This window comes from Periophthalmus magnuspinnatus, chromosome 17, assembly GCF_009829125.3.
Source record: "Periophthalmus magnuspinnatus isolate fPerMag1 chromosome 17, fPerMag1.2.pri, whole genome shotgun sequence".
In the NCBI taxonomy this organism is placed as follows: domain Eukaryota; kingdom Metazoa; phylum Chordata; class Actinopteri; order Gobiiformes; family Gobiidae; genus Periophthalmus; species Periophthalmus magnuspinnatus.
The window spans coordinates 29155501-29169089 of NC_047142.1; the positions used below are offsets into that span (position 1 = coordinate 29155501).

Sequence of the window (13589 nt, forward strand, 5' to 3'; positions counted from 1 at the left end):
TGCCGCACTGCTCTTGCCGCACTGCTCTTGCCGCACTGCTCTTGCCGCACTGCTCTTGCCGCACTGCTCTTGCCGCACTGCTCTTGCCGCACTGCTCTTGCCGCACTGCTCTTGCCGCTCTGCTTTTGCCCCTCTGCTCTTGTCCCTCAGCTCTTCCTTCTCTGGTCATCCCCCTCTGCTCTTGCCCCTCAGCTCTTGCCCCTCTGCTCTTGTCCCTCTGCTCTGCCCCCTCTGTTCTCCTCCCTCTGCTCTTCCCCTTTGGTCTTGCCCCTCAGCTCTTACCCCTCTACTCTTCCCCCTCTGCTCTTCCCCCACTGCTCTTGCCCCTCTGCTCTTGTCCCTCAGCGCTTCCTTCTCTGCTCATCCCCCTCTGCTCTTGCCCCTCTGCTCTTCCCCCTCTGTTCTCCTCCGTCTGCTTTTCCCCTCTGGTCTTGCCCCTCAGCTCTTACCCCTCAGCTCTTACCCCTCTACTCTTCCCCCTCTGCTCTTGCCGCACTGCTCTTCCCCTACTGCTCTTGCCCCTCAGCTCTCGCCCCTCTGCTCTCCCCCCTCTGTTCTCCTCCCTCTGCTCTTCCCCTCTGGTCTTGCCCCTCAGCTCTTACCCCTCTACTCTTCCCCCTCCTCTTCCTCCTATGCTCTCCCCGCTCTGCTCTACCCCCTCTGCTCTTCCTCCTCTGCTCTTCCTCCTCTGCTCTCCCTCTACCCTCTGCTCTTCCCCCTCTGTTCGTGCCACTCAGCTCTTCCTTCCTCTGCTCGTCCCCCTCTGCTGTTCCCTCTCTGCTCTTCCTCCTCTACTCTTGCCCCTAAGCTCTTCCTCCTCTGCTCTTGCACCCCTGCATTCCCCCCTCTGCTCTCCCTCCTCTGCCCCCCCCTCTGTTCTCGCCCCACTGCTCTTGCCCCTCTGCTCTTCCTCCTCTGCTTTTCCCCCTCAGCTCTTCCCCCTCGGCTCTACTCCCTCTGCTCTTGCCCCACTGCTCTTGCCCCTCTGCTTTTCCCCCTCAGCTCTTCCACCTCTGCTCTACTCCCTCTGCTCTTGCCCCTCTGCTCTCCCCCCTCAGCTCTTCCTCCTCTGCTCTCCTCCCTGTGCCCTTGCCCCTCTGCTCTTGCCTCTCTGCTCTTCCTCCCTCTGCCCTTGTCCCTCAGCTCTTCCTCCTCTGCTCTTCCCCACTGCTCTTCCCCCTCTGCTCTTGCCCCTCAGCTCTTCCTCCTCTGCTCTTCCCCCACTGCTCTTCCCTCTCAGCTCTTCCTCCTCTGCTCTCCTCCCTCTACTCTTGCCGCACTGCTCTTCCCCCACTGCTCTCCTCCCTCTACTCTTGCCGCACTGCTCTTCCCCCACTGCTCTTGCCCCTCTGCTCTTGTCCCTCTGCTCTTCCTTCTCTGTTCATCCCCCTCTGCTCTTGCCCCTCTGCTTTTGCCCCTCTGTTCTCCTCCCTCTGCTCTTCTCCTCTGGTCTTGCCCCTCAGCTCTTACCCCTCAGCTCTTACCCCTCTACTCTTTCCCCTCCTCTTGCCGCACTGCTCTTGCCCTTCTGCTCTTGTCCCTCAGGTCTTCCTTCTCTGCTCTTGCCCCTCAGCTCTTCTCCCTCTGGTCTTCCCCTCTGGTCTTGCCCCTCAGCTCTTCCCCCTTAGCTCTTCCCCCTCAGCTCTTCCTCCTCAGCTCTTCCTCCTCTGCTCTCCTCCCTCTGCCCCTCTGCTCTTCCTCCCTCTGCCCTTGTCCCTCTGCTCTCCCCCCCCGTTCTCCCTCCCCCGCTCTTCCCCCTCAGCTCTTCCTCCCTCTGCCCTTGTCCCTCTGCTCTTGCTCCCCTGCTCTCCCTCCCCCGCTATTGCCCCTCTGCTCTTGCCCCTCAGCTCTTCCTCCTCTGCTCTTTCTGCTCTTGCCCCCCTGCATTCCCCCCTCGCCCCCCCCCCCCCCCCGCTCTTCCCCCTCTGCTCTTGCCCGTCAGCTGTTCCCCCTCTGCTCTTCCTCCTCTGCTCTTGCCACTCTGCTCTTCCGCCTCTGCTCTTCCGCCTCTGCTCTTCCGCCTCTGCTTTTCCCCCTCAGGTCTTCCCCCTAAGGTCTTGCCCCTCTGCTCTTCCTCCTCTGCTCTTCCCCCTCTGCTCTCCTTCCTCTGCCCTTGCCCCTCAGCTCTTCCTCCTCTGCTCTTCCTCCCACTGCCCTTGTCCCTCTGCTCTTGCCCCCGTGCTCTTCCTCCTCTGCCCCCCCGCTCTTCCCCCTCTGCTCTTCCTCCTCTGCTCTTGCCCCCCTGCATTCCCCCCTCTGCTCTCCCTCCTCTGCCCCCCTGTGCTCTCCCCCCTGTGCTCTCCCCCCTCTGCTCTTGCCCCTCTGCTCTTGCCCTTCTGCTCTTCCTCCTCTGCTCTTCCCCCTCTGCTTTTGCCTCTCTGTTCTTCCTCCTCTGCTCTTGCTCCTCAGCTCTTGCCCCTCGGCTCTTCCTCCTGCTGTGTTCTGTTCGTGTGCAGGAAGGGGGACTAACCAATGCAACTAAACATAGCTTTCAACCAGGTCATGTTTGGGTAAGTTTTATTGCTTTGGGTGTCTTGCCAAAGAACACAATGACACGGCTGTCTGAAGCTCTGTTACTCAAGTGAGACTTTAACCTGAGTTTTGTTTTAACTCAAATCTGAGTCGAAAAAGTCAGAGCAACAAGGTGTTTTTGTTTATCTCATGTATTTAATATCAGGCTCCCATTGTATATACAATCTTATGGTAACTGTCAGTGATGGTTGCCTTGGTAAAACACTTCTGCTCTTCCTCCTCTGCTCTTCCTCCTCTGCTCTCCCCCCTCTGCTCTTGCCCCTCAGCTCTACCTCCTCTGCTCTTCCTCCTCAGCTCTTGCCCCTCAGCTCTTGCCCCTCTGCTCTTGCCCCTCAGCTCTACCTCCTCTGCTCTTCCCCCTCAGTTCTTGCCCCTCTGCTCTTCCTCCCTCTGCTATTGCCCCCCTGCTCTCCCCCCTCTGCTCTTCCTCCTCTGCCCCCCTCTGATCTTCCCTCTCAGCTCTTCCTTACTTTACTTACTTTATTTTATTTAAAGGACAATGTGCAGTTACATTAAAAGATGGCTGCACCAGATTTAGCATAATGCTACTTTCCATCTGTAGTCCTAAAACAACAACTAATATAACAGTTAAATTAAATTAAAACAACAATTAACACATACAATGTAAAAACAATACAGTACAGATCGGTGCAAGAATTCAAAAGTACAGATTATTCAGTGTTCAACAGACTAATAAAACAAGTAATAAAGCAACAATAAAATAGTCAAGTAGAAGTAAAATTGCAGCAGTTAGTTAAAGTGCAGGGGGTCAGTATTATTTAAAGTGCAAGAGGTAAGTAAAGTGCTTCAGTATGTTTAAAGTGCATCAGAAAAAAACAATAGCAATAGCAATAACAATAGCTATAACAATAGCTACCAGATGTACCCACGAGGGTAGCATCCGGTAGCTATATATCCAACTGGTGTGGATACAGCAGTAAATAAGAGTCGTCTGATAGTCTGGATACCCGTCTGGTATTGTTAGTGAGCACAAGACTGGTGCTCTAAAAGCCAATCTTTGACGGCCCGTGAGAAGCTGTGAAAATCTGCCATGTTCTTTAAGTTGTCTGGGAGCCCGTTCCACTGCTCTTCCCCCTCAGCTCTTGCCCCTCAGCTTTTCCTCCTCTCCTCTTCCCCCTCAGCTCTCCCTCCTCCATTTTCCCTTCTCCACTTTTCCTCCTCTGCTCTCCCTCTTCTGCACTTCCCCCTCTGCTCTTTCCCCTCAGCTCTTCCTCCTCTGCTCTTGCCCCCCTGCATTCCCCCCTCTGCTCTTCCTCCACTGCTCTCCCCCTTCTGCTCTTCCCCATCTGCTCTTCCCCCTCTGCTCTACTCCCTCTGCTCTTCCCCCTCTGCTCTTCCCCCTCAGCTCTCCCTCCTCAGCTCTCCCTCCTCAGCTCTCCCTCCTCTGCTCTTCCCCCTCCGCTCTTGCCCCTCTGCTCTTCCCCCTCTGCTCTACTCCCTCTGCCCTTGCCCCCTGCTCTCCCCCCTCTGCTCTTCCTCCTCTGCCCCCCCGCTCTTCCCTCCCTGCTCTTCCTCCTCTGCTCTTGCTCCTTAGCTCTTGCCTCTCAGCTCTTCCTCCTCTGCTCTTGCCCCCCTGCATTCCCCCCTCTGCTCTTCCTCTACTGCTCTCCTCCCCCTGCTCTACTCTCTCTGCTCTTCCCCGTCACCCCCCCCCCCCCCCCCCTCTAAACACCAGTGTAAGTATTAATGTATTTCAGTTAATTACAAAACTAGTTTGTAACTTAAGGGGGAGGGTGTTATGTCCTGGGCATTAAGTTTGTTTTTGTTTGTTTGTATTTATATATTTTGTTCATCCTGTGTCCCCAAGCCCTCTTTTTCCCTTTTAAACATGGCCGCCGAATCCCTGGGCCGTGATTTGAGGACCGTCTTCAAGCCTCACTGTCATGATCCTGCATTTCCTGTCCTCCTGTGTTCTCTCCCCCTCCCCTACCTGTCTGCCCGGAGCTGGGCGGAGTTCCTGACTCCTCCCACACGCACCTGGAGCGCACCAGCGCAATTACCTCCACCTGCTGCTGAGTATATGTGGGCTCGGCAGAAGCCACTCGGGGCCAGGTCATCTGTTTGTCTTCCCCAGGACCGTCTTGGGCCAGAGTCTCGGCCAGACTGTCCGCGTGTCAATATTCCTGCTCTTGCTCGTTCCCGCTCCTGCCTCTACACTCCAGCTCCGGTACAGTTGACCCTCTGCTTGCCTCCTGTCCTGTCTTGGCCTCCGGCTTGCTTCCCGTCTCCTGCCCTGGCTCCCGCTCTCAGGATCACTCCTGCTCAGTCTTCCCTGGTCCTGTCCCTGGTCTCGTCGTGCTCCGGTCGTGGCAGTCTCCGCTCCTGCTCCGGTCCTGGGTTTCCTGCTCCTGCCCTGCCCTACGCCCGTCTGGTCTGCCTCCTGCTACCTACGTCCCGTGTGTGATAAATGAACTGTCTTTTGCACTATTGTAAATAAACACCGTAAATCTGCCCCGAGTCTGCACTCTTTGGTCCGCTACACCCACTGTTACGACACTCGCTCACCTCCAGCCACCTCCCTCCCCCTTCAAGAAGATTGGGGACACCTCCTTGTGGCTGCTGGCCAGTACACCTTTGTTTGTGTATCTCATCAGTTCAGTCACTACAGGGGTATTGGCCTTGTTTTGAGAGACTTCGATTTGTCAGTACTAACTGTTTGTCTGTGTGTAAGATTTTAGTTACTGTAAAAGTCGTATTTAGTTTACTTTACCCTTTGTTTTTGGTTTAATTCCATGCAAGGAACCTTTTTTTTTGTTTAGTTCACCCTTACATTCCTGTAAATGAAATTACTTCTTATTTTTCCATCTTGGTTTTCTTTTTTTATTTCCCTTCCCCACACGAGCTGGGTTGTAACACTACTCTTGCCCCTATTCTCTTGTCCCTCTGCTCTTGCCCCTGTGCTTTTTCCCCTCAGCTCTTGCTCCTCAGCTCTTCCTCCTGTGTTCTGTTTGTGTGCAGGAAGAAGTTATGTCCAGTCAATCCTTCATAATCAGGAAATGAGCATTAGCATACTAATTGTTTTCAACTTTACCATCGCGATAAGGTCTGCTCTCATCTCTGAAAGTGGTGAAAGGTGTTTATTAACTCATCGTGGTGAGTAATTAGGATGGTCTAAATGCATCGGGTTAGTGAGGAGAAATTGTGGATCAAATGCTTAAAATGAACTTGTTCTGTTTATCATGTTTTTAAGAGCGGTACAGTGCCTTTAATAATAAAAACTGCAACAAAAAATGTTTAAATTGAATAGAACAAACCCAGCTGTAAACTGAGTCACTCAGACTTAACTCCATTTAAAATATGTCTGTCTCAAAAGTTTATTGTATATTTTATTCCTGTGTAAAACAATTCATATGTGAGTGGGAGACGTACACTGCTCTCACAGCTGCACGTCACACACAAACAAGGTTAGAGTTAGTGAGTTTCTGGAGATGCCGACATATAGTCATAGTCACAATAATGAGGCATTTGAATGATTAGCTTCGCATTGTTATGAATCAGTCATTAGTGCTTGTGAGCTCATCCTAAGGCCTGTAGCCCAATAATAGATGTTTTTGACCAAAGTGAATCCATAGTGGGGAGGGACTAACCAATGCAACTAAATATAGCTTTCAACCAGGTCATGTTTGGGTAAGTTTTATTGCTGGGGTGTCTTGCCCAAGAACACAATGATGTTTGTACATTAGGCTGGGAGGCATTAGACTGTGAGGCATTGACAGGACGAACGCTGTGCTCCAGAGCTGTGCTAATTATGAGCGGTTACATTTACACATAAAATCCATCAGTCCTCACATTTAGAAACAGTTCAAATTAGAACTTTTAAATTACAACATTAAAATAAACATATTTGAAAAGTGTGAATGATTTAATTGATGTTTGTGATGTTTGACAGAACAATCAAAGGCACATTAAACTCATGATTCACTAATCTAATTGTTTTTTGTATGAATACATTTTTTGAAGTGCTTTTTTCTGCATAGTAGGTTTTAGCATGAGCACCCCCTGCAGGTGTAGTCTTGTGAGTGCAGTTTAGACAACTAATCAGTCAGCAGCAAAATCATCTCCCTGCAGAACAGACCAACAGGCTGTGGACCCTTGTCAGAAATATTCCATAGTGCACTTTAAATGAACAGGGGCAGTGTAAATTTTGAGTGTGTCTAAGTGAGTTGAAATATTTCACCGTTAGCCTGGGTTAACCTGGGATATCTTGGGTTAGCGTTTGTTATCTTGGGTTATCTTAGGCTAGCCTGGGTTAGCATAAGTTAGCTTGGGTTAGTTTAGGTTAGCCTGGGTTAGCGCAGGTTAGCCTGGGTTAGTCCGGTTTAGCGTAGGTTAGCCTGGGTTAGTCTGGATTAGCTTGTGTTAGCCTGGGTTAGTCTGGGTTACCTTATTTATTTATTTAAAGGACAATGTGCAGTTACATTAAAAAGATGGCTGCACCAGATTTAGCATAATGCTACTTTCCATCTGTAGTCCTAAAACAACAACACGTACAATGTAAAAACAACACAATACAAATCGGTGCAAGAATTCAAAAGTACAAATTATTCAGTGTTCAACAGACTAATAAAACAAGTAATATAGCAACAATAAAATAGTAAAATAGAAGTAAAATTGCAGCAGTTACTTGTGTAAGTGCAAGGGGTCAGTATTATTTAGAGTGCAAGAGGTAAGTAAAGTCCCTCAGTATGTTTGCAGTGCATCAGAAAAAAACAATGCAATAGCTACTGGATGTACCCATGAGGGTAGCACCTGGTAGCTATGTATCCAACTGGTGTGGAATACGGCAGTGTAATAACAATCATAATCTGATTGAGTCTTGGGTTAACTTGGGTTAGCTTGTGTTAGCTTAGATGTCTGTGGAGACCCTCAGTCGTCCAGGTCTGATCCATAGCAAACGACGAAGTTAAATCTGTCAACTGGACAAAACTTGTAGGAGTGAAGACGTTTCGCTGCTCATCCAAGTTCTGGTCAGAATGCTGGTGGCCACTGCCTTAAATCTATCCATCTTAAATCTCTACATCTCCATCTTAAAGCCACTAACCACTCCTCTGAAGATAGTGAAGTTCAGATCTTAGTCAGAGAAAAGAAATGGTTTGAGAGAGGAGTTAAAGAAGCTATTTTTGTTAGGAAAGAGAATCTTTCCTTAAACAGAAATGGGGACCTGAGACATAATCTCTTCCCCATCTACAACTCCATCTTCAGACCCAGAACAATGAGAACTATAGCAGGGTTGTTAAGGGCTGAATAGGGTAGTCTCAGCTGAAACTGGAGACAAAAGCTGTTTACAGTTTCAGTGTGGTTAGCCCCCTCCCCTCAGATAGATGTAAGGCAGTGGCCACCAGCATTTTGACCAGAATTGTAGAAGCGGCTTGGATGAGCAGCAAAACGTCTTCACTCCTACAAGATTTGTCCAGTTGACAGATTTAACTTCGTCGTTTGCTTTGTGTTTGCTTAGGTTAGCTTGGGTTAGCCTGAGTTAGCCTGGGTTAACTTGTGTTAGCCTGGGTTAGCTTGTGTTAGCCTAGGTTAGTCTGCATGGGCCTGGGTGAGCCTGGGTTAGCTTGTGTTAGCCTGGGTTAGCTTGTGTTAGCCTGGGTTAGCTTGTTACCTTGTCTGAAGCGTTTGAATCATGTTTAGGAGGTGCTCCTTCTCGGCGTATAGGGCTTTATACTCAGGGGAGTGGAGGATGAGGGAGCTCACGTCAGCACAACACTTTGGGCAGGTGGAAGCCAGTGAGCTGCTAACAAAAGACAAGTCATTTCAAACAGAACGCTCTACACCTGACAGCTCCTGATAAATGGCCGTGGGACATTATGAGGAAAAGCTTTTAACAGAGGGCATCACGTCAGCTTACGTGAATAGTGCGCTGCTCCCCACCGCAGGCAGAACCAGTTTATGACCAAATTTAGACACAGATCTGTGGAAAGAGGTAAACGTTGGAATTAAAACATATCTAGGGTTTTAAATAAAATCAGTAAAATTTAAATGGCTTTCTCCAGAGGGAACATTTATACCAATTTCTGTCAAGGCGCTGTTACTGTTAAAAAAGGTTCTGGCACTGTACAAGTCACAAAAACTTCAGCTCATTAAACCACAGCACTGTAAAGGCCTCACGTAGCAGGTGCGTTTTGCTTGAGGAGGTCGCCATCTCTTGGAGAAGGTCCTGTACTGCAGATGAAGGACTGACTGGACACAGCTTCTTCCTTCACAAACAAATACAACAAATAAACAAAACAAATATTATTTGTCTGTCTTAAAAGTGAAAATTTATATATATATATATATATATATATATATATATATATATATATAATATATATATATATATATATATATATATATATATATAATATATATATATATGATATATATATATATATATATATATATATACACATATATATATATACACACACACATATATATATATATATATATACATATACATATATATATATATATATAAAAGCTTTTAAATTGTAATTAAGTGGGCGATGGGAGTTCATTAATTTATGATTTATGATTCATTCATTGTGTAAAGTGCATTGAACAGCAGCAAACACATAAGAAATGTTTCAAATGCTTCACTAAAGTCACACATGTATTTCCTATTCATCAGGTGTATTGAAGATGCAGTATGTAATTCTTTTGCTTGTGAGAGGTTATTGCCTGGAATGTTCCATTAAACTTACAATTTAACTCCTTGGTTCATATCTTGTGAGCAGCAGTGATGCTGTAGCGTGAAGCTGTTATGTAGAACACACATGACACACAGGATAGGTGTTTAAAAAGCCACAAACTGGTCACCGCAGACGTTTTAATAATAAAAAGATAAAATCTAGTCCTGGTGGATTATATCACGCAATTTAGAGTCCCAAATGTTGCCCTGGTCTCTGTCTGTTTCAATGTTGCCCTGGTCTGTTTGTAACCCTGGTCTGTTTCTGTTTCACTGTGGCCCTGGTCGGTTTGTAGCCCTGGTCTGTTTCTGTTTCACTGTGACTCTGGTCTGTTTGTGGCTCTGGTCTGTCTCTGTTTCATGCTCTGCTCCCAGTCAGGGCTCTGTCGGCCTCGTGTGCCCCATTGCCCACCGCCTGCACACAGCTACCTGCTCCCCGCCAGATCTTCCCCCACTTTTGAACTGTATTTCAATTATTGTAAATAAACCCTGGTCTGTTTCTGTTTCAATGTGGCCCTGGTCTTTTTGTGGCCCTGGTCTGTCTCTGTTTTGATGTGGTCTTGGTCTGTTTGTGGCCCTGGTCTGTTTCTGTTTCACTGAGGCACCGGCCTGTTTCTGTGTCACTGTGGCCCTGGTCTGTGTCTGTTTCACTGTGGCCTTGGTCTGTTTCTGTTTCACTGTGGCCCTGGTCAGATTGTAGCCCTGGTCTGTTTCTGTTTCACTGTGGCCCTGGTCTGTTTGTAACCTTGGTCTGTTTCTGTTTCACTGTGGCCCTGGTCTGTATCTTTTTCACTGGCTTTGGTCTGTTTGTGGCCCTGGCCTATCTCTGCTTCACTGTGGCCATTTTTTGCTGTTTCACTGTGGCCCTGGTCTGTTTCTATTTCACTGAGGCCCTGGGCTGTTTGTGGCCTAGCTCTGTTTGTTTCACTGTGGCCCTGGTCTGTGTCTGTTTCACTGTGGCCCTGGTTTGTTTCACTGTGGCCCTGGTCTGTTTCACTGTGGCCCTTGTCTGTCTCTGCTTCACTGTGGCCCCGGTCCGTATCTGTTTCATTGTAGCCCTGGTCTGTTTGTGGCCATGGTCTGTTTCTGTTTCACTGTGGCCCTGGTCTTTTTCTGTTTCAGTGTGGCCATGGTCTCTTTGTGGCCCTGGTTTGTTTCTGTGTCACTTTGGCCCTGGTCTGTCTCCGTTTCATAGTGGCTCTGGTCTGCTTCTGTTTAATTGTGACCCTGGTCTGTTTTTGTGTCACTTTGGCCCCGGTTTGTCTCTGTTTCACTGTGGACCTGGACTGTTTGTGGCTCTGGTCTGCTTCTGTGTCTCTTTGGCACTGGTTTGTCTCTGTTTTAGTGTGACCATGATCTCTTTGTAGCCCTGGTCTTTTTCTGTGTCACTTTGGCCCTGGTCTGTCTCCGTTTCACAGTGGCCCTGGTCTGTTTGTGGCCCTGGTCTTTATCCTCTTTCACTGTGGCCCTGGTCTGTCTCTGTTTTACTGTGACCCTGGTCTGTTTGTGGCCCTGGTCTGTTTCTGTTACACTGTGGCCCTGGTCTGTGTCTGTTTCACTGTGGCCCTGGTCAGTTTCTATGTCAATGTGACCCTGGTCTCTTTTTGTTTCACTGTGGGCTTGGTCTGTTTCTATGTCACTGTGACCCTGGCCTGTTTGTGGCCCTGGTCTGTCTCTGTTTTTATGTGGCCTTGGTCCGTTTGTGGCCCTGGTCTGTTTCTGTGTCACTGTGGCCCTGGTCTATGTGATTCACTGTGGCCTTGGTCTGTTTGTGGCCCTGGTCTGTTTCTGTTTTACTATTTCCCTGGTCAGTTTGTGGCCCTGGTCACTCTCTGTTTCACTGTGGCCCTGGTCTGTTTCTGTTTCACTCTGGCCCTGGTCTGCTTCACTGTGGCCCTGATCTGTCTCTGTTTAGATGTGGCCCTGGTCTGTTTCTGTGTCACTGTGTCCCTGGTCTGTCTGTTTCATTGTGGCCTTGGTCTGTTTCTGTTTCATTGTGGCCCTTGCCTGTTTTAGTGTTACTGTGGCCCTGATGTTTCTGTTTCACTGTGGCCCTGGCCTGTTTTAGTGTCACTGTGGCCCTGATTTTTCTGTTTCACTGTGGCCCTGATCTGTTTCTTTGTCACTTTGGCCCTAGTCTGTTTGTGGCTCTGGCCTGCTCCTGTGTCACTTTGACCCTGGTTTGTCTCTGTTTCAGTGTGACCTTGGTCTATGTGTGGCCCTGGTCTGTTTCTGTGTCACTTTGGCTCTGGTCTGTCTCTGTTTCACTGTGGCCCTGGTCTGTTTCTGTTTCACTGTGGCCCTGGTCTGTTTGTGGCCCTGGTCTGTTTCACTGTGGCCCTGGTCTGTTTCTGTTTCACTGTGGCCCTGGTCTGGTTCTTTTTCACTGTGGGACTGGTCTGTTTGTGACCCTGGTCTGTCTCTGTTTCACAGTAACCCTTGTCTGTTTGTGGCCCTGGTTATTCTCTGTTTCACTGTGGCCCTGGTCTGTTTCTATGTCACCGTGGCCCCAGTCCGTGTCTGTTTCATTGTGGCCCCGGTCCGTTTCTGTTTCATTGTGGCCCTGGTCAGTTTTTGGCCCTGGTCTGTGTCTGTTTCACTGTGGCCCTGGTCTGTTTGTGGCCACGGTCTATTTCTATTTTACTGTGGCCCTGGTCTGTGTCCGTTTCACTGTGTCCCTGGTCTTTTTGTGGCCTTGGTCTGTCTGTTTCACTGTGACCCTGTTCTGTTTTAGTGTCACTGTGGCCCTGATCTTTCTCTGTTTCACTGTGGCCCTAGTCTGTTTCAGTGTGACTGTCGCCCTGATTTTGCTCTGTTTTACTGTGGCCATGGTCTATTTGTATGTCACTGTGGCCCTGGTCTGTGTCTGTTTCACTATGGCCCTGGTCTGTTTCTTTTTCTCTGTGGCCCTGGTCTGTTTCAGTGTCACTGTGGGCGCGGTCCCTGTCTGTTTCACTTTGGCCCCGGTCCGTATCTGTTTCATTGTTGCCCTGGTCAATTTTTTGCCCTGGTCTGTGTCTGTTTCATTGTGGCCCCGGTCTGTTTCTGTGTCACTGTGGCCCTGGTCTGTCTCTGTTTCACTGTGGCCCTGGTCTGTTTCAGTGTCACTATGGCCCTGGTCTGTTTCAGTGTCACTGTGGCCCCGGTCCGTGTCTGTTTCACTGTGGCCCTGGTCCGTGTCTGCTTCACTGTGGCCACGGTCTATTTCTGTTTTACTGTGGCCCTCGTCTGTGTCCGTTTCACTGTGTCCCTGGTCTTTTTGTGGCCTTGGTCTGTCTGTTTCACTGTGACCCTGTTCTATTTTAGTGTCACTGTGGCCCTGATCTTTCTCTGTTTCAGTGCGACTGTCGCCCTGATTTTGCTCTGTTTCACTGTGGCCCCGGTCCGTATCTGTTTCACTGTGGCCCTGGGATGTTTCTGTTTCACTGTGGCCCTGGTCTGTTTGTGGCCCTGTTTCTGTGTCTTTGTGGCCCTAGTCTTTTTCTGTGTCACTTTGGCCCTGGTTTGTCTCTGTTTCATTGTGGCCCTGGTTTGTTTCTGTTTCAATATGGCCCTGGTCTGTGTCTGTTTCACTGTGGCCCTGGTCTGTTTGTGGCCATGGTCTGTGTCTGTTTCACTGTGGCCCTGATTTTGGTTTGTTTCACTGTGGCCTTGGTCTGTTTCTATGTCATTGTGGCCCTGGTCTATGTCTGTTTCACTAAGGCCCCGGTCCGTATCGGTTTTACTGTGGACCTGGTCTTTTTCTGTTTCAATGTGGCCCTAGTATATTTGTGGCCCTGGTCTGTTTCTGTTTCATTGTGGCCCTTGTCTGTTTCTGTGTCATTTTGGCCCTGGTCTGTCTCTGTTTCACTGTGGCCCTGGTCTGTTTCTGTTTCATTGTGGCCCTGGTCTGTTTCTGTGTCACTTTGGCCCTGGTTTGTCTCTGTTTCACTGTGGCCCTGGTCTGTTTCTGTGTCACTTTGGCCCTGGTCTGTCTCTGTTTCACTGTGGCCCTGGTCTGTTTGTGGCCCTGGTCTGTTTCTGTTTCAGTATGGCCCTGGTCTGTTTGTGGCCCTGGTCTGTTTCTGTTTCACTGTGGCCCTTGTCTGTTTCTATGTTCCTGTGGCCCTGGTCGGCGTTTGTTTTACTGTGGCCCCGGTCCGAATCTATTTTGCTGTGGCCCTATTTCTATTTTCATTGTGGCCCTGGTCTCTTTGTGGCCATGGTCTATTTCTGTTTCACTGTGGCCCTGGTCTTTTTCTGTTTCATTGTGGCCCTGGTCTGTTTCTGTGTCACTTTGGCCTCGGTCTGTCTCTGTTTCACTGTGGCCCTGGTTTGTTTCTGTTTGACTGTGGCTCTGGTCTGTGTCTGTTTCACTGTG

At 49.1% G+C, this 13589-nt stretch overlaps 1 protein-coding gene across 1 annotated transcript in view; it reads right to left on the reverse strand.

Moving 5' to 3' along the window:
• ccdc13 (coiled-coil domain containing 13) overlaps positions 1 to 13589 on the reverse strand; it is an 85428-nt gene that overhangs the window by 44215 nt on the left and 27624 nt on the right. The window contains exons 10-12 of the mRNA XM_055228265.1: positions 8668 to 8756; positions 8408 to 8470; positions 8162 to 8290 (exon numbers count right to left, since the gene is read on the reverse strand). Coding sequence (XP_055084240.1) covers positions 8162 to 8290; positions 8408 to 8470; positions 8668 to 8756 — 281 coding nt within the window. The remainder of the gene's footprint in view (positions 1 to 8161; positions 8291 to 8407; positions 8471 to 8667; positions 8757 to 13589) is intronic.